The following is a 23,572-nucleotide window of genomic DNA, read 5'->3' as shown; positions in this document are numbered from 1 at the left end:
TAGTACTAATTTATAAGCTCTTTCCTAGATTTACTATATTGTGTGTATGTGTAATCTATATTACCAACAAATGAAAATCAAAAGTAGAAAATATTATCACAATGAATCATGTTTTAAATGTTGATTTTAAGTGCCAAGGCCAACTTAAAATATTACATAATATTTAAAAATCATATTTGTGCAACTTATGGATCTGTAAGAAAACTTCTTGAGAATTTACTGAGGTGTCTTTATAATACTCCATATTAATATAATTTACTGAGTTGTCTTTATAATACTATGTATTAACTTTATATTAAACTTTATATGGACTAAAGATTAATTATTTGCAAAAATTTTATTACACATACATATATAATTACATATGCACATATAATTGTACATAAAAATTCTAAGAACACTTGGTATATGTCACAATAGTTGAAAGGCATAGCAAAAAGCTAGTGGTGCTTACAAAAAGTGATTTCTTTATTGCATTAACTTTTTTCTCTAAGCTTGACATTTTAGAATCTGCCCACACTGGATCTGCCCTGTTCTGAACAAGTGGATAATCAGCTTGACTCATCTTGCCTTGGCCTCCTGCCTCCCTGGTCACACCCTCTGCCTTGGGAGGAATCCTTCCCCCAGAACCTTCTTTTCAACTATAAACCAGCCAACCTAGAGCCTATACCCACCCCACTACCTCCATTACTGACTCTCACACTGGAGATCACTCTATACCTGACCTAACCCTCTTCCTAGCCCCCTGCCAAATATAAGCCAAACAGGGAACAGCTCCCGTGCATTTCTGCTGAAATTATTCCAACTAGCCAATCCTGTATCAGCTTACTTTGCCTTACATGTTCTTCCCACAGAAACTGTAATCAAAGGGCTTGCCCATAGTTTCTTCCTCTGCTTATAACCAAGCCCAGTGGTTCCCTGTGTAGGAATGTCTAGACACATTTTAATTGTTCCTGTTTAATATCCTAGTTCAATATAGCTTAAAACAAAAACAAACAATAACAAAAACAAGCAAAACCCAAAAAAGATTTTCAGAGAAGGCTCTGAATAAATACTAACTTATTTCATGAATGTGAAGTTGAGATTACATTATTAATCACACATTTTTGTATAACTGAGTAAGGTCTTATACTTTAGAACTTTTGTCAAAATACTATTCTTTAAGGAGAATAGCAAGGCTCAGGGGCCTACCTGTACGTACCTATATGTAGTAAAATACTGGGAATTTCCTTTAATTGTTGAAAATGAAGAGAACAATTCCAAATCATGTGAATAACTTCTACTTGAGCAGAAGTCCTCATTTGGAATTCCAGAGGTCTTGATTGTACCTTTATAAATACTATAGAAATAATGTGTAGTAGAGTAGCTGTGCTGACCCATACATTTAAATGTCTCATAAAAACAATTTTCTCTGGGCTGGGGATGTGGCTCAAGCTGGGTTCGATTCTCAGCACCACATAAAAATAAAATAAAGATGTTGTGTCTACCGAAAACTAAAAAATAAATATTAAAAAATTCTCTCTCTCTTAAAAAAAAACAAACAATTTTCTCACTTGTAATATTACATGCACCAACCTACACATGATTTGGAAATGCTTATTCCTGCAATGCATACATGCTTTTAAATGGGTTATATAAAGTAGATTTAGAAATGCTTATTCCTACAATGCATACATGCTTTTAAATGGGTTATATAAAGTAATGTTTCTACATGTTACTATGCACATTATTTCCATATTTTCCTGATACCGAACCAAATCTCAGTCTAATAAGCTGCAATATATTGCTCAGACTCTTTGATGGTACTTGGAATGTTTGCCTAATTATTTCTCAAACACTTGTCAGTTGAATGAGGGTCAGAACTCTGCCATGCAGAATTGTTTTGATCAACTTAACATTGTAGTGAATGGAATATGACACATACTTTAAACAGTTTTATGTCAAGGCTAAATTTTAAATATTATTTTTAAAGATATATACAATTTATTTCAACTGGATCTGTGAAAACATTAGAAATCATTTGATACACTAGATATCTTCTTCAAGAATTGGAAAACTCATTGTTTAGTCCATATTGTCCTGAGTTAAAAAGCTTAATTATACAATAAGTTGGCAAGAGTATAGAAAAACACAAATTCTCATACTTTTCTGGTGGGAATGTGAATTAACAAAGCCTATAGAGGACCAATTGAGAAATATCAAAATGCACATCCTCTTTGATCTAGCAATTCCATTTCTGAGAAATTATCCTACTTTTATGTATGTGAAATGACCTTCTATCAAGTTCTTTATTGAAATAATGTTTGTAATAGCACAAGATTGGAAACAATCTAGATAATCATCAGAAGACTGTCAAAGACATTCAAGTATATCCACACAATGGAAGACTATGCAGTGATAAAAAAAGAATGAAGAGATTTTTATGTTTTGTTATGAAATGATCTCCAACATATCTTAAGTGAAGTCAGCAAGTAGTAATGTGTATGTATTTTTTTGTAATTTATGAAAAAGGATGAAGAGAAATATGTCAATCTAGATACATATAGATACATAGGGTTGTAGATAATGTATAGATTTTAATATATTTAATAGATATAGATATATACAATCTCTATTTAGGCAGAGATTTGTGTTTCTATATATCTTTCTTCTTGAATTTGTGTAAAATATCTTTGTAAGAGTTGAGGAACACTAGTTGCCTCTGTGGGTGGAATGGGCAACTAAAGGAAAGGTGGAAGACGGAGATTTTATATATCCTTTGAACATTTTGGATTTTGAATATTACCAATGGATTGTTACCTATTCAAGCAAAAGTAGATCCAACTTCTTGTAAGTTTATTTGTGCCTGTTTTAGTCAGCTTTTTTGATGCTGTGACTAAAAGATCTGACAAAAAAAATTTTAGAGGAGGAAAAGTTTATTTGGGGGCTCACAGATTCAGTGGTTTCAGTCCATAGACAGCCAGTTCCATTCCTCAGGGCTTGAGATGAGGCTGGACATCATAGTGGAAGAGTGTGGCAGAGGGAAATGGATCACTCGGTGATCAGGAAGCATAGAGAGAATGCACTGATAGAGAATCCACTCACCAGATACAAAATACAAACCTCAAAGGCATGCCCCCAGGGACCCACCTCCTCCAGCCACACCCTGTTGGCCTTCTGTTACCCACTCAGTTAATCCTATAAGGGGACTAATTCACTGATCAGGTTAAGGGCTCTCCTAACCCAACCATTTCTCTTCAAAACCTCCTTGCATTGTCTTACCCATGAGCTTTTGGGGGACACATCATATCCAAACCATAACAGGACCCTACATGTGTAAAGACACAAAGGAATCACACATTTGTAGAATCAGTCTGATGTGCTGGGAACACACACCCTCAAGCTCTGCTTCTCTTACAGTAGAAAAAAAAGTTGATGTCTACTGAATGTCTTCTTCCTGTCCCCCATCTCATAAAGCTCTGCATGAAGCAGGGTCTATGACAGGGCACTGCCAGATCTTGGAGAAATAGAAGTGAAAACAAAATTGGAGCACAACTGTTGAATTTGGTGAGGTCAGTGCCTTGACAGGATGTCAGAAAATGAGAGCCCATGTTAGCTTCAAGAATTACAGACTTGTGTTACCTGGCAGGGAACAAGATAAAGTCCATCAAAAATACCACTTGTCATTTCTCCACTTGTTTGGGAGCCAGGAGAATTAAATGAGCTAACATTGTGTTAAAAACTTAGAACTCCTTTGTTGAGAGCCACAGCCGAAGGGGCCCCAGCAAACTTCCAGCTGCCGGCTGATGATTGGCTCACAGCGGCCCCAGCAACATCTAGCTGATTGGCTCCTCTGCGGTGATGCTCATTGGGCTGTTTCCCTGCCCTTTCAGACCACGGAGCTGCTCATTGGGGGACTTTTTTGGCTCCGCCCACGTGACCCAGCCAATCGGCCTCAAGAGCAGGAGGATGGTGGGAGGGGGAGAGAAGCTGGTGTGGGAGAGAGAGGCTTGTGGAAAGCCAGTGGTGGCAGTTGAGGCTCTGAGGGTTTTTCCTGAGAGGCTGTTTTGTTTGGTGTGTGTGGTTCTAAAAATAAAGTTAGTTTCTTTTGACAAGTGGCTCCTGATTGTGCCCAGCCAGACTGCGGCACTCCTTATTAGGGACATGTTATACCAGTTTTATAATTCTGTGTTTTGTATAGTTTAAAAAATAGCCAAAGCCAATGGTCTTCTATTACATTCAGGAAACTAAACAAGACACAAAATTGATCTTTGCATGGCTGTATTAGAAAGATAAAAGCTACTCTTTTTGAGGTTCAGTATGAGATTTGTCTATTATATTCTTAAAGAAATGTAAAAGATCATTCTGTTTCTGTGAATTATTCTTCTATATGGTACAAGAACTGAATTCTTGAACTGTTCCCAAATTAAGTACAGAAAGTCACTTTCATATACACATACTCCATACCCAAGTGAAGATGGGGTACAGCCTTTGTCCCAAACTGTTTTAATTTTAGCATTTTTAAAAACAAAATTCCTTAAGGAGACTATTTAGAAATTCATTTAACATCTCATTAAATTACAAACATTTATTCTTTAAAGAGTTCTTTATTTTATTATACTTAATCCCAGGATTGTCTACAAGGAAAAAAGGATCTATAAATTTAAAATGGGTACAAAATGAAACTGATATGCTTAAAGCATGTCCACGGATTTGTTTAAAACAATTTAAAGATAAGTAATTGTAATCCCAAGTGCTAAAACAAATTTTTTTTAAAAGATATGTAATTGTACATTCTTTGAAGAGTAATGGGAACAAACAGATCTGTAGTCAGTATTAAGTTTTCCTTTATGATAACTGGGGCTTGTGGTTATACATATTTGGTGAGATCATCTAAAAAAAGTTCCCAAGCAAATCAGCTTTTCCCTTTTACCCTCCCTTTGAGAATAACTATGGTACTTAACTTGCTCAGTGCTGTGAGCCTCTCTATTTGCTAACCTCTGATCAAACTGAACCTGGAATTCTGTAATTTTTTGGCTTGGCTTTTCTTTTGTCTTCAAACTCTCTCCCAGGTCTCTCTTTGTCTCTTTCCTTCTGTCTCTGCACCATCCTGTTCCCTGGAGCCAAGTTAAGCCTCTGGGCATCATTAACACCTTTAGTCCTTCTGATTGGAAAATGTACTATACATCTTTTAAAAAATGTATCCTTTGTACATGAGGCATGACGGGTGTAATTTTCATGTGGAAGAGCTATGTGCACAGCAGTTTGCTTTGAAAGGGTGAAATGGTGTTGAGAAAAGTTCAACTGTCAATTTCAAATATGTGGTCTGTTGATGGAGGTTGTGGGGTGAAGACAGAGAGAGCTGCAATTTGTTAATCTTAAGTTATCCTAATCAAATTGGTGGTTGTTCCTCAAAACTCTGGAATGAATGAGAACATGATTTTCAGTAAGGAAACCGGAATATGAGAACAGATTGTGAATAACAGAGAATAACAAAGTTCTTCAAGGGCTCAAAAATGAGAACATATCTAGTTCTGACAACCAGCAAAAGCTTTCTGATGAGCTAGTGTCTGACACTGGCCCTTCTGAAGGGAAGATAAGGAAGTGGTGGTATTCTAAAAGGCTAACTTTTGCTTAAACGCCTTCTTTTCGATGACCATTTCATTTAAAATTATAGTCCATGACCCTTGACCTTCTTCCCTGCTTTACACTGCCTTTACAACTATGACCATCTAATAGACTACATTTTTATTCACTTTTTGGGGAGTCATTTTCCTTCTACTAGATTATGTTTCATCAGGTCATTATTTCATCAGGATTATTGTTGCTTGTGTTTACTACTGTAGTCCTCAGCATCTAGAACAGTGTCTGGCACATAGTAGGCACTATGTAAATATTTCATTTGTATAAAAAAGGCTCAGACACTGGGAAACAGGACAGATATGGAGAACAGAGATTAACCCAGTTGGATTAGATTATTGAATAAGGGATAAATTTGGAATAATAGGGAGAGATTCTACCAAATTCTCCCTCTGCCCTGATGACATAATGACTATCTCTGAGCTCATTGTTTGAAGGTCCAGTTTCCAATCACTATGTATCTTCACAATGCAGTGTGTGATTCACACAGCACCCAGCACAAGCATTCAACTAAGGTCTGTTGAGGGAATGAGTATGTTTGTAAGTTCTCAGTCCATGTCAGTTATTTTTTGTTTTGTTTTGTTTTAAGAATTTTAAATCACTAGAATATAGTCAGTTGATCCACAGAATTTAAGGCTAGGAGTTCCTGAGATGGGGTCAGTTTTAGAAGTTCTGCTTTAAGCAACACAACAATGTCCAATAGACCAGAACAGATGTTGGTTCAAACTCAACAGCTTTCCCTAGTTTCTGAGGCAGTTGTTCCTTGCTGTGGGTAACTTTCTACTGTGTATAATTCGGGGACCAGGCCCATTCATCTGATAGCTACAGTATGCTTCAAGGCCTTGTCAAAGTCATTGTATAGCTAGTGGGTAGGGGAAAAGAGAGGAGGGCCTTGGTATGCAGATGCCATTCATCACTTCTACCTCTTGTGGTTGGAAGTCATATACATGATCACTCCTACCCACATGGTTGTGAAACATAAACCCCAAGGAATTTGATTTTTGATGACTCATTACTGTATTCTTAAAGTCAGTATCTATCTGCTATATGAAGAGATGCAGAGCCCCTGGTTAGCATAGTCTTTCCCAGTAGGTCCAGATATGGCTTTTTGGTACTCTGAGATGTACAAACTAAAAGGCAGGTTATCTGCCTCCTGTATCTTCTTTGCCCTCATGTGTAATGACAAGCTAAGACAGGACATCCACAGAAACATCTCCCTTCTGAAACGGGGAGGAACAGGAGGTGTGTACTCATAGGCCAGGTAATGACAACACTATTTCACACACAGCACATGAGAAAGCCTCCCACTCTAGCAGGAGAAGAAGGTCCTGGTTTGGATCCATTGTCTGCCATCTGGGATGAACTGCCTACCCTGCTCCCTGGCTTTCTCTAGGAGGTTCTCCTTCACCCATTATTCGTCACAGCCACATTTGGAGTAGATATCGATGAGTATGCACTCCTTGGAGGCAAGCAATTTTTGCAGCCTGCTTCTTATTTGTTCAAGTTTGGAGTCCCGATAGTTGTCTAAAGTTTCATCTGGCAAAGTTTTATCTTTTGGTCGAGTCTGTGGTATCTTGGGCTACCTTTCAGAAACTAATTAGGCTTCATGTTCTCCCTTTAAATTTCATTAAGTTTCCATACCCCAAGTTCTTTCCTAGATGTAATTCTCAAATTTGTTTCATTATTAATTTTTATTCCTGGTCCCCACACACTGCCTGCCATCTTCCAACTTAATAGAAGTCACTTTGAGGACATTTGATACAGCTGGGATAGAAAGATAGAAAAGTAACTCCCTTAATCAGAGTCCCTTTGCAAACCCAAGAAATTCTAATGGACCTTCTTTGTTCAACACCATTTCTAATCTTATTTTCTTATGTTTAGAATTTAGAATCAGCCTGATTTTCCTGCCCTGTAAACTGGTCAATTCCTGCCCGAATTCAGCTCTTTCTTATAATACTCCCTATTCTACAAGCAGAAAATACATGCAAAAATTCTGCCTATTTTCAACAACTGTAGAACTGTAGGATCAACAGGCATTTCCTTTGTCTTTCAAGATCAACTGACAGTGTTACCAAATGTTTTGTTAGCATAGAACACTGGCTTCTTTCTTTCTAGATTGTGACATCTACATTGTAAGCCGGCAGCTTCCCTCTATGTGGTAATTCAGAATTCTGGAAATTTTCCATGTCTGATTCCTTTATTCTTTTGCCATTTTTGCTGTCATCCATGCAGAAAAGGAAGGAAGGCATAGAGAGAGAACTTCCACTCTTTAACATCTTTGCTCACAAGTGGCCCACTTCTCTTTTGTGTACATCCCATTGACTATACTCAGTCATTCTTCCCTTCTGTATGGCTTATAGTCTAAATGTTTGCAAGCATGACTTTGCATTTGTCCTTGAGATAACTTTAATTTCTGTGTTTCTGAAACTTTTGCTGTTTTATTAAAGTTACCTGATTATAATGTCCTCAAATAATTGCTTACTTATTATCCACTGATGCCACCTTCCCGCTTTATGAACATTCTCAAGAGACCATTATTCAAGGATTTGATGAAGAAAAAGAGGCTAAGTATTACTGGCCAGAGAATTAACTTTTATGGCTCATGTTTCTTATATTCCTCACCTGAGATTGAATCCACTTTGGTATTATGATTTAAATCTCACTTTTACAAGTTATTAAGTAATAAATTATGCTAAGCAATATTCTAAGTTCTATGAAAGTCAGTATTTAGTACACATCATTTATCTTGACCAACCTTGATCAAATGGTCTCTTGAATAAAAGGACTATTGTATATTTTCTAAAGGAATTGGGTGACCCTGAGAGATTTGTTATTCCAAAATCAATTTTGTGTAGTTTCTTTATAATCTCTAAATTGTTCTCCCTATTATTTTTCAAATGCTGAGGCCAAACAATAAGATCTGTGACTTGTAGAGACAACTTTAGATTTGTTGAAGTACAAATATCATACTTATTGCTGCCATTTCTCCCTCAATTTCTCAGCACCTACTTAGTTATTCACATTAGAAAAATTACTTTAATGTTTGCTGTAAATTACTTAAATATATCAAGATGCAACAAACTTTGTAGTTTAAACACATTGTTAATCAAGGCAGAATTTTAAAAGCTCAGAAGGTTGCTGAAAGTGGCAGGAGAGTTGGCCAATTGCCCAGGGCCATACCACTGTTGGACAGCATTGTGAAGGAACCCATATATGTATTTCTAAGTGATCTTTCTTGCTGTCAGCTAGCTCCCAAATATTTTCAACAAAAGATTTTTTTAAATCTAATATTTGCCAGGCATGGTTTTGCATGCCTGTAATCCCAGTGGCTCGAGAGGCTGAAACAGGAGGATTACAAGTTCAAAGCCAGCCTCAGCAAAAGCAAGGCACTAAGCAACTCAGTGAGACCCTGTCTCTAAATAAAGTGGGGATGTGGTTCAGTGGTCGAGTGACCCTGAGTTCAATCCCCGGTACCCACCCCCAAACAAACAAAACCTAATATTTTAGGTAAAACGTTTCCTTAAATCATATTCAAAAATAACTCTTTTACTAAGACCCTGTCTTAAAATAAAAAAAAACAAAAAGGGCTGGGGTGTGGCTCACTGGGTTCAATCCCCAGTACCCAAAACCTCAAACAAACAAAACTCCCCCCAGATGAATTTTCTCCTAAAATTAGAAAAGGCTCTGTAGAACAGAAAGCAAATGGCTCCATTTTTCAATCTATCTAACTGGGATAGTAATGCTAACCTTTCTAAAAATTATGAGAATTATGACATAATATATATTTGGCCCCTAGCAGAGTGCTTGGCACATAGTAAGTGTTCAGTCTCTTCTTTCTCCTTTTGTGATGGGTAGAGATTTTAGGTTTAACACCTACTTTTTGCCATGACCTTTTCATTTCTCTATATTTTTCTTCAGACAGGGGGGTTAGTGAGAACAAGGACTGTTTCGAGCCATCCATGGGCTACGTGTGGGCTGCTGCTCATCAAACCCTATTAAATAGGAGAATCTGGTGTCTGGGAATGACCAGTGGACCAGATCTGCTAAAGGTCCCACACAGCACCTGAGATGGGTGTGACCTGCTAAGGTGCCAATCAACCTGCTGACTGCGAGACATTAGGAAGCAAAACTCCGCCCTTGAAACATTACCCCTGCCTTTAATGTACCCTTAAATAAACCACTAGAGCCATCTTCTTTTGTCTAGTTCCAGCTCCCATGGGGGACTAAACCTATCAGGGGCTCTGCTTTTGAAAATAAATTTATGACTCTTTGTCTTTTGTTCTTTACTAATTATTCTAGACTTTAACTTCTCAGGTGGCTTACACCATCCTCCGCAGGAAGAAGAAACCCCCAATGAGACGCTGGCCATCACCCCATAAAGGACCTTACCATATCCCTGGGGCTGGTGAAAGTGCCATGACACCTTCTGTCATGTGTGTGTGTGTGTGTGTGTGTGTGGTGTGTGTATGCACATGTGTATATGCTGAGGATTAAAACCAGGGCCTTGGGCATGCTAGGCAAGCATTCTACCACTGAGATACAGCCCCAACCCCACACAGCCCACTTTTCTGTCTTGCTTCATAATTCTTAAGCTGGACACTGTAAGCTTTACTCCTTTGATAGCTGGTCAATGTTAAGCTTTGGCAAGAGAGGGCTTTAGAGGAATACAGAAAGACATGGGAAAGGAAGGCGATTCTTTTTCTGGCTCTCATCTGCTTTATTCCTTCCTATGACAAGGCGTCTGGTAACATTTGGGAAGACCAGTGACACTTATTTCCAGCAAGTTTTACTGATACCAAAGCAAGAGACCAAACCCCAGTCTTCTAGCTCCCCAGTCCTTGGGCCACCAATTCTAAGAAGATCTGAATCTCTCCCTTAAGATGGAGAGAAAGATGGTGTACCAAGTTCTTAGATCCTTTTTTTGATACTTTTAATCATGCTGAGAATTAGAAGCTGCCCTTTGTATTTGTATTTTCTCTTATGTACTTTTAGAAATTAGTCATCATTTACTTGTTAGTACTACTTGGCTTAGTCCATTTTCTCTTGCCATAACAAGATACCCTGGCTAGGTAATTTTATAAAAGAAGTTTATTAAGTTTATGGTTGTGGATATTGCAAGTTCAAGATTGGATAGCTTCATTTGTCAAGGGTATCATGCTATGTCATGACATGATGGGAAAATAGCTATGTGGGAACATGAAGAAAGGCCCCAAACAAGGGGAACCTAGATTTATAATAACTTGCTCTCAAAGGTAAACATTTCAGTCTCTTGAGAGCTGCATTTATCCCTCTTAATGATCTAATCACTTCTTAAGGGTCCTACTGCTTCTCAACACTGTAACCCTGGGGACCATATTTCAATATAAGATTTGGAAGGGACAAAGCATAGTACTACTTTATATTAAAATTTTCCTATTCAAATTATTGGTGTGGTTTCTATCTCCTGAATGGACCTTGACCAATCTAATTGTTCAATAGTATTTTGTTGACTAAATGAATAGGTTATTCCAAGTGAGGCTCTTGATATGGCAGTTGGAATTTTAGGGAAGGAAAGGATAGACATATCAAAGGAGGGAAGAAGAGTATATTCTGCCCTTCCATCAGTTTATCCTCCCATATCTATTCACTTCTTATCTGGAAGCCCAAGGCTTGCTCTCTCTGTATCAGAATGCTTTATGTCGGTATCATCAAAAGGCTAGGCCTAGTCTCATAACAAAGAGGCATCTTCTGTCTATACTTCTGATATGATCTAAGGGAGTAAACAAATGAAATTTGCGATTTAGCTTCTCGAAGATTACCTTATCTGTACTGGGTCAATGCATTTTCCCTGCTAGAATATGGTCCATGTTCTCAGTACTTTCTCCTTTCTTCTTTTTCAATAATATAATGCTGATTCTTAGCCTGAATCCCTGTCCACATTTAAAGTATGGCCATAATATGAGAGAATAGAAGGAATACTGATGGCCTTGAAATAAATGCAATGATCAGGAAGACATTTAAGAAATGTGTCTCTGGGACCATGGAATTTTAATCCCTCCACATTTATACAACCAGAAAAACATAATGGTAGAAAGTAAGAAACTCCTTTAATCAAGAAAGTCTTTGTGGTTGTGGCTAATGAATATGCAAAAGCTGCTTTGAAATTGTTTTAGGGCATGAAGAATTGCCACATATGGATCCCTGGTACCTGCTTTAGGTCATCAGGAATGAGTTTAATCAAGTATGTCAGAGAATAGAAGAGAGACAGACATATTTGATTATATGAAATCACACATTAATTCGTAGGCAAAACACCTGAACTCATTTTTTTTCAAATTCAAATGTTTCTGATAATCAGTTTTATTGTGTTCATTGAGTTAGTCAATACCCAAAAGCAAAGATCTAAATTTAAGTAAGAATTTGATGAAAGATGGAATATCTCAGAGATGGTTCTTTCAAGAAAATTATCAGGCTATTATAGAAATTCTACTTCCTCCATAAAATTTCCTTAGTATTTGAAGAGACAGATAACTCTTCCTACCTCACACTCGGAACACCATGAGACCTCCTTAACTCATCATTCCACCATTAAGAACCCATTAATTCCTTAATTCCACCTATATCTTCCCTTTTAAAATTGTGTTAAAATATTTCCAGTCATACATATGTTCTTGATGAGAATCTAAGTCAGGTTTTTTTTTTGTATTGTAATTATAGGCATGTCAATGGATAAATGAACTACATTTACTCATCCTTCAAAAAATATTTTTTGAATGCCTATTACTGACAGGCACCAGGGAACAAAGATGAGTCAAGACATCCATCATACCCATAGAAGTATTGTTGGGAGTCGCCCGGGTTCCAAAGACTAACTTCCCCATCCCCCAAGAAGAGCCGTCCAATGGTGAGCCCTGCTGGCTCACATGATCCTTACCCACCAATCAGACTAGCCCTGCTAGCTCACATGATCCTTACCCACCAATCAGACTAGCCCTGCTGGCTCACATGATCCTTACCCACCAATCAAAAAGCACCCCATGCCAATTGTCAAACCCTTCAACCATTAAACTGTCATAACTGTCAAACCACCCCTGCTCTATAAATATGCAGAGCTGTTCCTCAATAAATGGGCATTTTCTCTGACAGCAAGCCTTGATTGTTCTTTCAAGTATGATAAATGGTTCTTTCTTTTAGAAGGTTCTCAATCTGGTGAGGGAGATCAGGAAATAGAGACAGAGAAATTAGATAACTTGCTGACACTCATACAACTAGTATATGGAAGAGTCTGGATATGAACCCAGTGTTTCTCTAGGGGTCATACACAATCACCAAGTTAACCACATTGCACTTTTGACCTGTACAAACATTTGCTTGGTTAAATATTTAATAGTGCATTTGGATGATGATAGTCTATTCCTTCAGGTCATTGGTTTTCATTTACATACTTGTGCCCTGAAATTGGCCATTAACATAATGGTCCACTTCTATAAAAAGTGTTCTAGGGTCGGGGTGCTGCCACCCTTCTTACCAACACTGACCTCTAAAACAAAACAAGGCATGGAAAAAAATCATATTTATATACTAGAAAAGAAAAACGAAAGAAAATAGGAAAATAGGAAATTAATCAAGCAAAATCTTTGTGGCTATGGCAGATAATATAAAAAGACTGCTCTTAGATCATGGGTCCAAGAAATGGCACTAAAGTAATAGCCTGTACTCTTGATAGAAAACCCTCTAGTCACCAGAAACTTTATCTTTGTCCTTGAAAAAGGAACTTCATCTATTCCTATATCTTGAATCATGGCTACTGTCCTTTAAAAGTGGAAATAGCGAGAGATTCACATTTTAAAGCACAAATCGCTCTATCTTGGTTATTTTTCAGGTGAAGTCTCAAGGATAAATATAAAGGTGACTTACAAGGAACAGGAAAAAAAGTGAAACCTGAGAGATGGATCGTGAAGGAGTAATGGTCTCTTTTAAGCCTCAGCTAGGCTGTGTTCCTGCACTATAAACCCCTTTTAGCACCAGCTGAAAGGTCAGCCATTGCCTTTGTGCAATGCCTCCCTCTATACCATATGCAATTAGAAATCCATTACATTTCAGATCCTTAAGAAACTCATTTCTGTTGGTGAGAAAGTGCAAAGTGATATGGGTGCTGGGATAGAGGTGTCTGTACAATTCAGTGAGGTCAAAGAATTTAAGAACCTGATGCTTTAGCCTGTGCTTTAAAGGTGAGTGGTATTCATTGTGGGCAAAGAGGAGAAAAGCATTCCAGACAGGAGGATCAGCCTGAGAAAAGCACCTTGGTGAGAAATTACAGTATGGCGAGTGTGCTGGAAGCCAAGTCAAGGGTAGGGATGGATGCTGAGAAGTGTTGGAGAAGCAGGGAGGTATCATCTATTTTTTTTTAATTTATTTTTTAGTTGTAGATGGATACAATATCTTTATTTATTTTTATGTTGTGTTGAGAATCAAACTCAGTGCCTTGCATGTATGAGGCAAGTGCTCTAACACTGAGCTATAGCCCCAGCCCTGAGATGTCATCTTGATGAGCCCCATGTGTCATACTAGGAGTCTACCCTAAGCCAGTGTTTTACTCCATTGGACACATATGAAATCCCCTAGGGAGTTAAAAAAATACCAATAACCAAGCCTCAACTGAGCAGCTGAACCAGATCTCTAACACTGGGACTGATGTCAGTCTTTTATGAAATGATTCCTAGGGCTGGGCACAGTGGCACACACCTGTGATCCCAGTGGCTTGGGAGGATGAGGCAGGAGGATTGTGAGTTCAAAGCCAGTCTCAGCCAGCAACTTAGTGAGGCCCTAAGCAACTCAGAGACCCTGTCTCTAAATAAAATATAAAAAGGATGGGGTTGGGGTTCAGTAGTCAAGTGCCCCTGAGTTAAATCCCTGGTACCACCCCCCCTCCAAAAAAACAAGGGAGAAGATTTCTGTGAGGAGTCTGGGGTGGAAATTACTACAATCAAAAATGGGGGTAACTTAAAAGGTGTTAGAGATGTGACTTCTGACTTTTCAGAAAGATCATCATGGCTGCAGTGTGGAGAATGAATGGAAGCCACCTGTGAGGGCCACAGAAAGGACATGTGGGAGATTAGCGCCATTCAGGCTCATGATGGTCAGAGCTAGAACTAAGGCAGTGGTAGTGAGACTGCAGGGAGGTTAAGCAGCTGTCATCTTCCATTTGGGATTTGGTGACAGTTTGGAATTGGAATATGTTTGTGTGTGGGGGGGGGCGGTGTGATGGTGGTGGTGATAGGGAATAGAAGATGTGAGAGATTACAACAATGACCATAAATCCTTCCCCTGTCTGTATTCACACCTTACAATTCTCTCACCAAGCAAGAGAGCCTATTTCTCCACTCCAACCCTATGTGGCAAAATGACAGCATTCACTCAAGTTTAAGGGAGTTTTGTAAATATGCTTTTTCACATTTTTGGACTCCTGTGACTCCCTAGTAAATCATCCAGAGTTAGCTAGATAAATCAGGAGACATCTGAGCCCAGCCTTCAGCCTGCCAATCACTCATATGTGCATATGAGGTAATGACAAGTGAGGTCAGATGCATGCAGGAGCCCAGTCAAGATCATCATCTTAGAGAGAATGTGTCAGACCCAAACTCTCAAACTGTTCTCTTAATTATGTTAGGAATAGCATTTTCTAATATCCAATAAAATACAGGATATTTTCTAATATCCAATAAAATTACTTTTAAAATTTAAAAAATTAGTCCCAAAACAGGTTGTTTAAATATAAAAACTTGAAAGTTTTAAAAATAGAAAGGAAACATAGTCAAGTCAAAATACTCTGGTACTATCCCAAGGTCATGTTGTCAATCTGCTGAATCAATTAAATAAGAGACTACTGGGGTAGCCATAATTGCCACCATCATAGTTTGTAGAAGGCTTACTTTTGAAAAAATATTTCTAAGCTACTCCTGTTTTCCCACATATTATATTGTTTCTCTGAATATGTTTCTGCTATTGAGTTTTCTAATTATCGAGAGCCACTTAGAGGAGAAAAATACAGGCCACGTCTGAAAATTGTGTTCCTGAAATTTAATCTATAACTTCAATTGGCCATCTGCCTGGATTATAAGGAGCTTTTTCTTGCTTTCAAAAATCATTACAAAGAAAGCAAATGTTGCTTCATTACCTAACAAAGGCTTTAACAAAAATGGAAATGCAATTTTTCTGCCCAAATGTATTGACAGAACAGTATCTTACTTCTACTTCCTATTGAAAACTATTTACTAAGTCACTGGCTGCTTAAGGTCATCATATTAGAATTTTTTGCTAAGTTACCACAAATTTTGCAACTTAATTTTATTACTTCTGTTTCTGTAGGTCAGAAATCTGTGCATGGTATGACTGGATTCTGTGCTCAGGGGTGTCACCAGGATGAAAACAAGGTGACAACTTGGGCTGTGTTCTCATCTGGGACTCAGGGTTCTCTTGCATTTTTGCTAGTTGGTGAAATTCATTTCCATGTGGTTATAGGACTGATGTCCCGGTTTTTCTTTTAGTAAGCTGGGGACAGTGCTCAGCAACTAGCAGCCACCTGCAATCTCTTGCCATGTGGCAGTTCACAGGGATGAATTCTTTCAGGCCAGCAGAAACCAACTGGAAAAAACACTCTGTTTTTGAAGGGCTTTCCTGATGAGTTCAGGCCCTACCCATTGATCTTCCTATTTTAGGGTCAACTGATGGTGTGAAAGCCTTTTACTGAAGTACCTAGATTACTGTTTGATGGGTTTCCTTGGAGAGGATATGTGCATACCAGAGCTAAGAATCCTGAGGTCCATCCTAGAAGCCTGCTTATCACAACCATTATTAAAAGATCCTATACTTACAAAATTTCTAATAAAATTAGAATCATACAATTTCCACTGTACAAATTCTACCATCTATCTTTTTTTTTCTTTCTTTTTTTTTTTTTTTTTGATACTGAGGATTGAACTCAGGGTCACTCGGCCACTGAGCCACATCCCCAGCCCTATTTTGTATTTTTATTTAGAGACAGGGTCTTACTGAGTTGCTTAGTGCCTTGCTGTTGCTGAGGCTGGCTTTGAACTCGTGATTCTCCCACCTCAGCCTCCCGAGCAGCTGGGCGTCCATCTTCTTTCTTACAAGTTTCCCAGTTGACTAAACTATCCAGTTGGGTGTTTCAGTTTATAAGCTCCCCGACATGCAGGTATTCCAAAGCTCCCAGAGGTTCAGGTGTATGACTTGGGAGCATACCAAGGAGGATTAGAGAAGACATGAGTTAAATACAGGAGAAAAAAAAAAAAACTTGGGATTGAAAGATAGAGATCATACTGGGATGAGAGCAGAAAATTCCACATTCAAAACAAAGGTGTGAAATACAGTTGTGCAGTACAGATGAAGTACAGTTTCCTCTATGGGAATTTGTGACTCTTGGCATGTCCATCAATGATACCTGGTGAACAACCAATATCTTTAGGTTTGTGCTCCAGTTTGAGAAAAAAAAATGACAAACTTAGAAAAACAGAGCAGTTTTCTACCCTCTCTCTCTCTGATGAGAAAACTGGAAACAGAAATGTCATTAATTTCTCCTTCAACAAGAATGTGTCAACTCTATAATAGAAACTTTGAGATATTGCATAAAGCCATTTCTGTTTCTTCAGAGCACAAACAAAGAATTTGTGAAGAAATGCAGGCAGAACACGGTGTTCAGATTCTAATTTTACTCACCTGCAACCTGTTCCCCTTCCATCATAACTTTATTTAAATCATGGTTATGCTCTTAATTAACAATTTAATTGGTTGGTGCTTTCTCGATCCTGTTCTCTGGGGGCATGGTTTTCTGTTTAACTTTCTTGTTTCAATTCTTCAGCAAAACCATAAAATTTAATTAGGAGAATAACCAGCTTTGTAACAGCAGTTCTATGTCTAATTAGCCATGCTTTGACTGCACCTTCTCAGATTCCACTCAATATTATACACACATTTTGCATTTGTTCATGTTTCAGATAAGACTTTGTGAATTTATAGCCAAAGCATGTCATCCAATCACTTTTCCCTCTCCTTAACATGCTTGGTTATAGCCAGTGAAATCAGGAAAATTAACTTAAAGCCTTCATATAAAAAACCAAGGCTAAGTCATAGATTGGTACTTTACTGAATGCCTGTTTTGTATTGATGTGGAACAAATTACCACAAACTTAGCTGCTTAAAACAATTTCCGTTTATCATCTCACAGTTCTGTAGAAGAGAAATCCAGGCATGGCTGGATTCTTTCTTTAGGCTTTCCATAGGCTAAAACCAAGGTGTTAGCTGGCCTGCATTCTCACTGGGGTCTCAGGGTCTTCTTCCAAGCTTACATAGTTGTAGCAAAAGCCAGGTCCTTGTGGTTGTAGGACTGATGACTCCATCTGATTGCTGCCCATCAGCTGGGGATCACTCACCTTGTAGAGGTCACTATCGTTTATTGCCATATAACTTCCATGGATATTTTACAACATAGCCATTGTGAAATGCTTTGAGACCAGTGGGAGCACTTCTCTTTCTTCTTCCTCTGTGAGCAGTTGGAAAAAATTTTTTGCTTTCAGAGAGCTCAATCTCCCTTCTATTACATCATCATGGGAATGGCTATTCCATCCTCTTCAAAAGGGATCAGTGTTACAGGACTTGCACACAGAGGGCAGAAATCTCAGGGCCATGTTAGAATTCTGTGCTTTTAGAATAAGGCGGCAACTAGAGTCTTTGTGGCAAATCTCCTCCTTTCCCCCTGAAGGCACTGCACAAGATATGCAAGGAAGCTTTTAGCAATGGCCCCAATTTTGTCCTATCAGCTTCTCAGGCCAGAAGATGACAGACAGTCATATTCTTTCTTCTCTGCAGGCTGCCTTCTTTGCCTAGCCAGAATTGCTGCTTTCCCTAGAGCAAATGGATCACTTGGTAAAATCATTTGAATTTAAAATGACATCAAGGTAAAAGATGCTTTCAGACAGAAATTTATCTAAGCTCAATACCTCAGACTGTAGTTCAATAAAACTATTTCTCTAGTGAAAGGAAAAGAAGAACCGTGCAGGAAAGATTTAACAGAGCAGGCCTGAAAATGCTATCTTTAGAAAGGCCTGTTTGCAAAAATTTTGTCTTGGCTGGCATCTGGGAAGTTGGATTTCAGGAGGGTTCCTACCACCCTAACTGATGAGAGTGACTCAATGTGCCTATATTGTTTATACAAACAATATGGTTCATGCCAAATATGTGCTTTTCTTCTAGAAGCCTGGAATTTTTTTTTATGTGCCAGACAGATAGTGATGACATGACCAGACCTCATCAAAACCTTGGACATGGGGTTTCTAATGAGCTTCCTTGAGAACGTTGCAATGAGAATGTTGCACAGTGTTGTCAAAACTCACACCAGGGGAATTCAGCACGTCCTATGTGATTCTGCTGGGAGAGGACTATTGGAGGCTTCTGCCTGGGTTCCCCTGGACTTTACCCCATGCACCATTCCCCTTTGTGGATTTCATTTTTTTTTATCTCTTTGCTGTGAAAAAAATCACAGCAATCAGGAGGATTACATGTTGGTTCATGTGAGGCCTCCTGCAAATCACTGAACCTGAGGGTGATCTTTGCATTCACCAACTCTACGAATAAAGTAAATGAGAATCTGATAGTGCTTACATTCTGAGACTAGGCTTCACTGCCCTGCAAACTCAGCCTATATGCTCTCCTCTGGGAAGAGGATTGAGCAGTCAGACTAGAGGTCTTAGAGGGCTGGCATTGCCTGGCTGCTTGTTCTAATTCTGTACCAAGATGGGGCAACTTCACCTCTGTCTTTCTTTCTCAGTTACTTCATCTGTAAAACAGCAATAATTATTATACCCACTTCATAGGCTTGTCAACATGAGGTAGTTTATAGAAAGCATGTAGCCCTGTATGGCAGGCTCACAGTGACTGAGAAGGGCTGATGTAATTATCCATGGAGTGGAATTACTGGAGCCTCGTTTGTCTTAGCATCATTATCATCATCATTTTTTTTTTTTTTTTTTTTTTTTTGGTGGTGCTGGGGACTGAACCCAGCATCTTGTCGATGTTAGGCAAGAACTTTACCACTGACTATATTCCCATTCCTTTAAATTTTTTTTTTTTAAGTTTTGAGACAGAATCTCACTGTATGCTGGCCTGGAACTTGTGATCCTTCTGCCTCAGCCTCCTGAGTAGCTGGGATTTTAGTTAAGCACCACCTTACCTGCCAGGGTTCTGATATTAACTCCCTTCTTCCTGTCACTTTCCTCCACACTTTTTTACCAGTACCCTCTTCTTCCCTTCTCACAGTGGTCCACTAAACCCCTCACTTGACTACCTTTCTTTAAGGACAAAATGGAAACTACAGGGTCTAATATAAATGTGAAGTCATCAGTGCTATCTATGCTCAACATCTTCCATCTGTGATGGTTTCTGAGAGTTTATAAGCAACCCTAATAATTCTCACTGATATGATTTTACTGCTTTTGAAAATGGTAAGTGATTATCATGTGCAAATTCATTTTCATAGCTCTGTATCTTTGTTTCATAGCTTTGGCCTATCATGTAAATAGATTCACAAATTGGAGAAAAATCCTTTGTTCTGATATTTGGTTCAGAAAATCTGTTCTCTAAAACATGAGTCTAAAATAAAAGTGGCTATTTCATTTTTCCAATGGTATATTTAAAAACGATTTCAATGGAAATGGAAACTTCTACTCAAATCTTTCTTTACTTCATTACAACTCTTAAGATCCTGCAGGACTGGTTACAGAGAGTTCAGATATATACTGCCAAAGAGGACATGGTGGGGGTTGATGATCATACATGACCAGAAAGGGTTAATGTCAGCATCACAGAAGTAGAGAGTCCTTCAAGGAGGAAAGGAGGTTTAGGAAAAGCCCAGCAAGCACAGTCTCTCAGATATTGGGTAAAAGAACCACAATTTTAGGGGAGGGGTATGGAGATACCAATCCTTGAAAATGGACACTGCTTGGGTCAGGGCTGAGGATGAGAAAGAAGGAAAGGAACCAGTAAACTCAAAGTTAAAAAAAACTTTGTTTGTAAATAAATGATATTTAAAGGGAAGGTACAAAAGAGAAAAATCAAACCATAAATAAAAGACCAAACATATGGAAACTACAATTGTCTCTAGAAACCATCATGTTTATCCCTGCTGTCTCATCCCCTAACACTTTCTCCAGGTAGCATTGTACTTCCATCATCTAGAAAAATATTTCTCTGTCTCATATTAGAGATTAATGATGCTGCTTTGGTAATCAGCTTTGCCATTTGTTAAAATGAAGCCTAATCACCATGTAATTTTAAAAGCCTGCTTGTGTTTTGGTAGGCATGGAAAACAGCTCTTTGCCACATTTCTTATAACTTTTGAGTTAAAGCTAACACTCAATTATATGTAGTGATGGAGAAATGAGAAACTCTAAATCCATAAAATTCATCAGACATGATATAATCACAGCCTTCAAACTTTGCCAGCCAGATTCTCCTATCAGACCCACTGAAACATAGCAACATAATTAACTCGCATTTCTAGGTTGTATTTTCCTCAACTCACTTCTGCCTAAAGTTTTAATTAGGAGGAAAGTATCTTGTTGATACGTAGGATGATTGCAAGAAGGAAAAGTGAAGTTCTGAAAACTATAAGCTAAATTCACTCATTCCTTAAAGGAAACAAAATAAAACAAAACAAGACATTTACAGAATTTCTAGGATATTCCAGGCAGCCTTGAGGAACAAGAAATGAGTAAAAATAGACAAACTCTCATGAAGCTTACATTATACCTGGGAGATGGATAAGTGAACTACTAAACTATGTTTTACATAATTTTTAATAGTTTCATCTCTTTTTGTGTAATTTTCAAAGATTTTTTTTTTGGAGGTATACTGGGGATTGAATTCAGGGGCACTCAACCACTGAGCCACATCCCTAGCCCTATTTTGTATTTTATTTAGAGACAGGGTCTTACTGAATTGCTTAGTGCCCCACTTTTGCTGAGACTGGCTTTGAACTCATAATCCTCCTGCCTCTGAGCAGCTAGGATTACCAGGCGTGTGCCACCGTGACTAGCTAAGATTTTTTTTTTTTTTGAGCAGCCTAAACTTAAATGCTTTAAATGCTTTTTCAAAGTATCTCTGCATTTACCTCCCCTGGCTAATTAATACCAATTATTTAGGTGCAGTCAGCAAAGCCCCATAAGCAACCACAAGCTTAATTCTACCCCAAGCGGATATTCTGTTACCTTGAATTGGTGATGTATTTTCTTCAGTGCATATGTTTCCTCTTCTGTTTTGGGAATAAGTCTTATCACCTTATCACTATAAAAAAAGAGATGATATTTACTTTTAAAAAATAAAGATAACAGCTATCCCTTTCTTACCCGTTAAGAAACTGCCTCTGCCCTTAAGAAAAGCAGCAAAACTTCACTGACCAGTAAGTATTTTATCCAGTTTTTGTTAGTCTCTGATTACATTGGGTCTCTTTTCCTTGTCTCAAAACAATTTGGTATTTCATCAGTTTTTGAAGACTATAAAATTAAGAACCATCTATTTATTTATTTTGAGGTATTGGGGATTGAACCTAGGACCTTGCACATGCTAGATAAACACTGCACAAAGTGCCCATTTTTTAAAAAATATTTTTTTTTACTTGTAGATGGACATAATACCTTTATTTTATTTATTTATTTTTTTAATGTGGTGCTGAGGATCAAACTCAGGGCCTCACACGTGCTAGACAAGTGCTCTGATCTACAAAGCCCCGCATTGTTTTATGTTGACACTGAAAAACCATGTGACTTTTAGGGAGATGACATACAAAATCCATACACTATGCAAATTTCCTGAGTTGGATCCTTTCCCCATCTCTGTGGGACAACTCGTTTCTATTATACAGAGTTTCCCAGCTAAACAGGAAACAGGCTGGCCAACAACTGCTTATAGGTGTGCCATGGGATATTGGTGGCTGCAAAGTTTTTAGATTGATTGGAGCTTCAAACCACGGTTAATAACCATTAATATTTGCCACCATTGAAAGGATGATTGAATATGCTATAAGGTGTTTTATTTTTATTGTTTTTGTAAAGGGCCAGAATTGCTTAAAATGACTTGAAGTCTTCTCTGTGTGCCAGAGAATTCTCAGTGGGGGTTGACTCCTTTCCCAGATTGCCAGGCAGGTATAATTAATTTCCAGGTGTGACATGGGTTGCAGAGCACAGCTCTAGCATATAACCATGACAACTACTCAATGTTTTTTTGCATAGAGTAGATGCTTATTAATTATTAATGGTTGACCTGGTATGGTGGTACACACCTGTAATCCCAGTGGCTGGGGAGGCTGAGGCAGGAGAATAGCAAGTTCAAAGCCAGCCTCAGCCGAAGGAGGTGCTAAGTAACTCAGTGAGACCCATATAAAATAGGGCTGGGGATGTGGCTCAGTGGTCGAGTGCCCCAGAGTTCAATCCCTGGTTCCCCAGTACTCCACCCCCCCAAAATTAATAGGTTGCATAAAGAACATTATTGAGGGCAACCCACCGGAAGAAGAGGAGCACCGGCCTGCTGAGAGGCAGAGCCGCCCCCCACCCCGCACGCCTGCCAGGTAGGCGGAACTGTGACCACTGACAGAAAAGGCCCAGTGGCCCGCGGCGGCGGGACAGAGCTTCCAATCACTCCTGCAAGGTAGGCGGGCCTGCGACCCACCGGCAGAAGAGGAGCAGCGGCCTGCTGAGAGGCAGAGCCGCCCCCTCCCCCTGCACCTGCAAGGTAGACGGAACTGTGACCACCCACAGAGCAGGCCCAGCGGCCTGCTGAGGGGCAGAGCCGCCCCCCACCCCCCGCGCCTGCCAGGTAGGCAGAATTGTGACCACCGACAGAAAAGGCCCAGTGGCCCGCGGAGGGGCAGAGCTTCCAATCACTCCTGCAAGGTAGGCGGGCCTGC

General features: G+C 38.9%; 1 protein-coding gene across 1 annotated transcript in view; it reads right to left on the bottom strand.

Annotated features, from left to right (window-relative positions):
• The window catches only part of Cpa6 (carboxypeptidase A6), a 293,008-nt gene that overhangs the window by 155,491 nt on the left and 113,945 nt on the right, over positions 1–23,572 (bottom strand). The window contains exon 2 of the mRNA XM_015485745.2: positions 21,879–21,954. Coding sequence (XP_015341231.1) covers positions 21,879–21,954 — 76 coding nt within the window. The remainder of the gene's footprint in view (positions 1–21,878; positions 21,955–23,572) is intronic.

Source organism: Marmota marmota, unplaced genomic scaffold, assembly GCF_001458135.2.
Source record: "Marmota marmota marmota unplaced genomic scaffold, marMar, whole genome shotgun sequence".
Lineage (NCBI taxonomy): Eukaryota > Metazoa > Chordata > Mammalia > Rodentia > Sciuridae > Marmota > Marmota marmota.
This window is presented reverse-complemented; position numbering and strand designations above follow the sequence as displayed.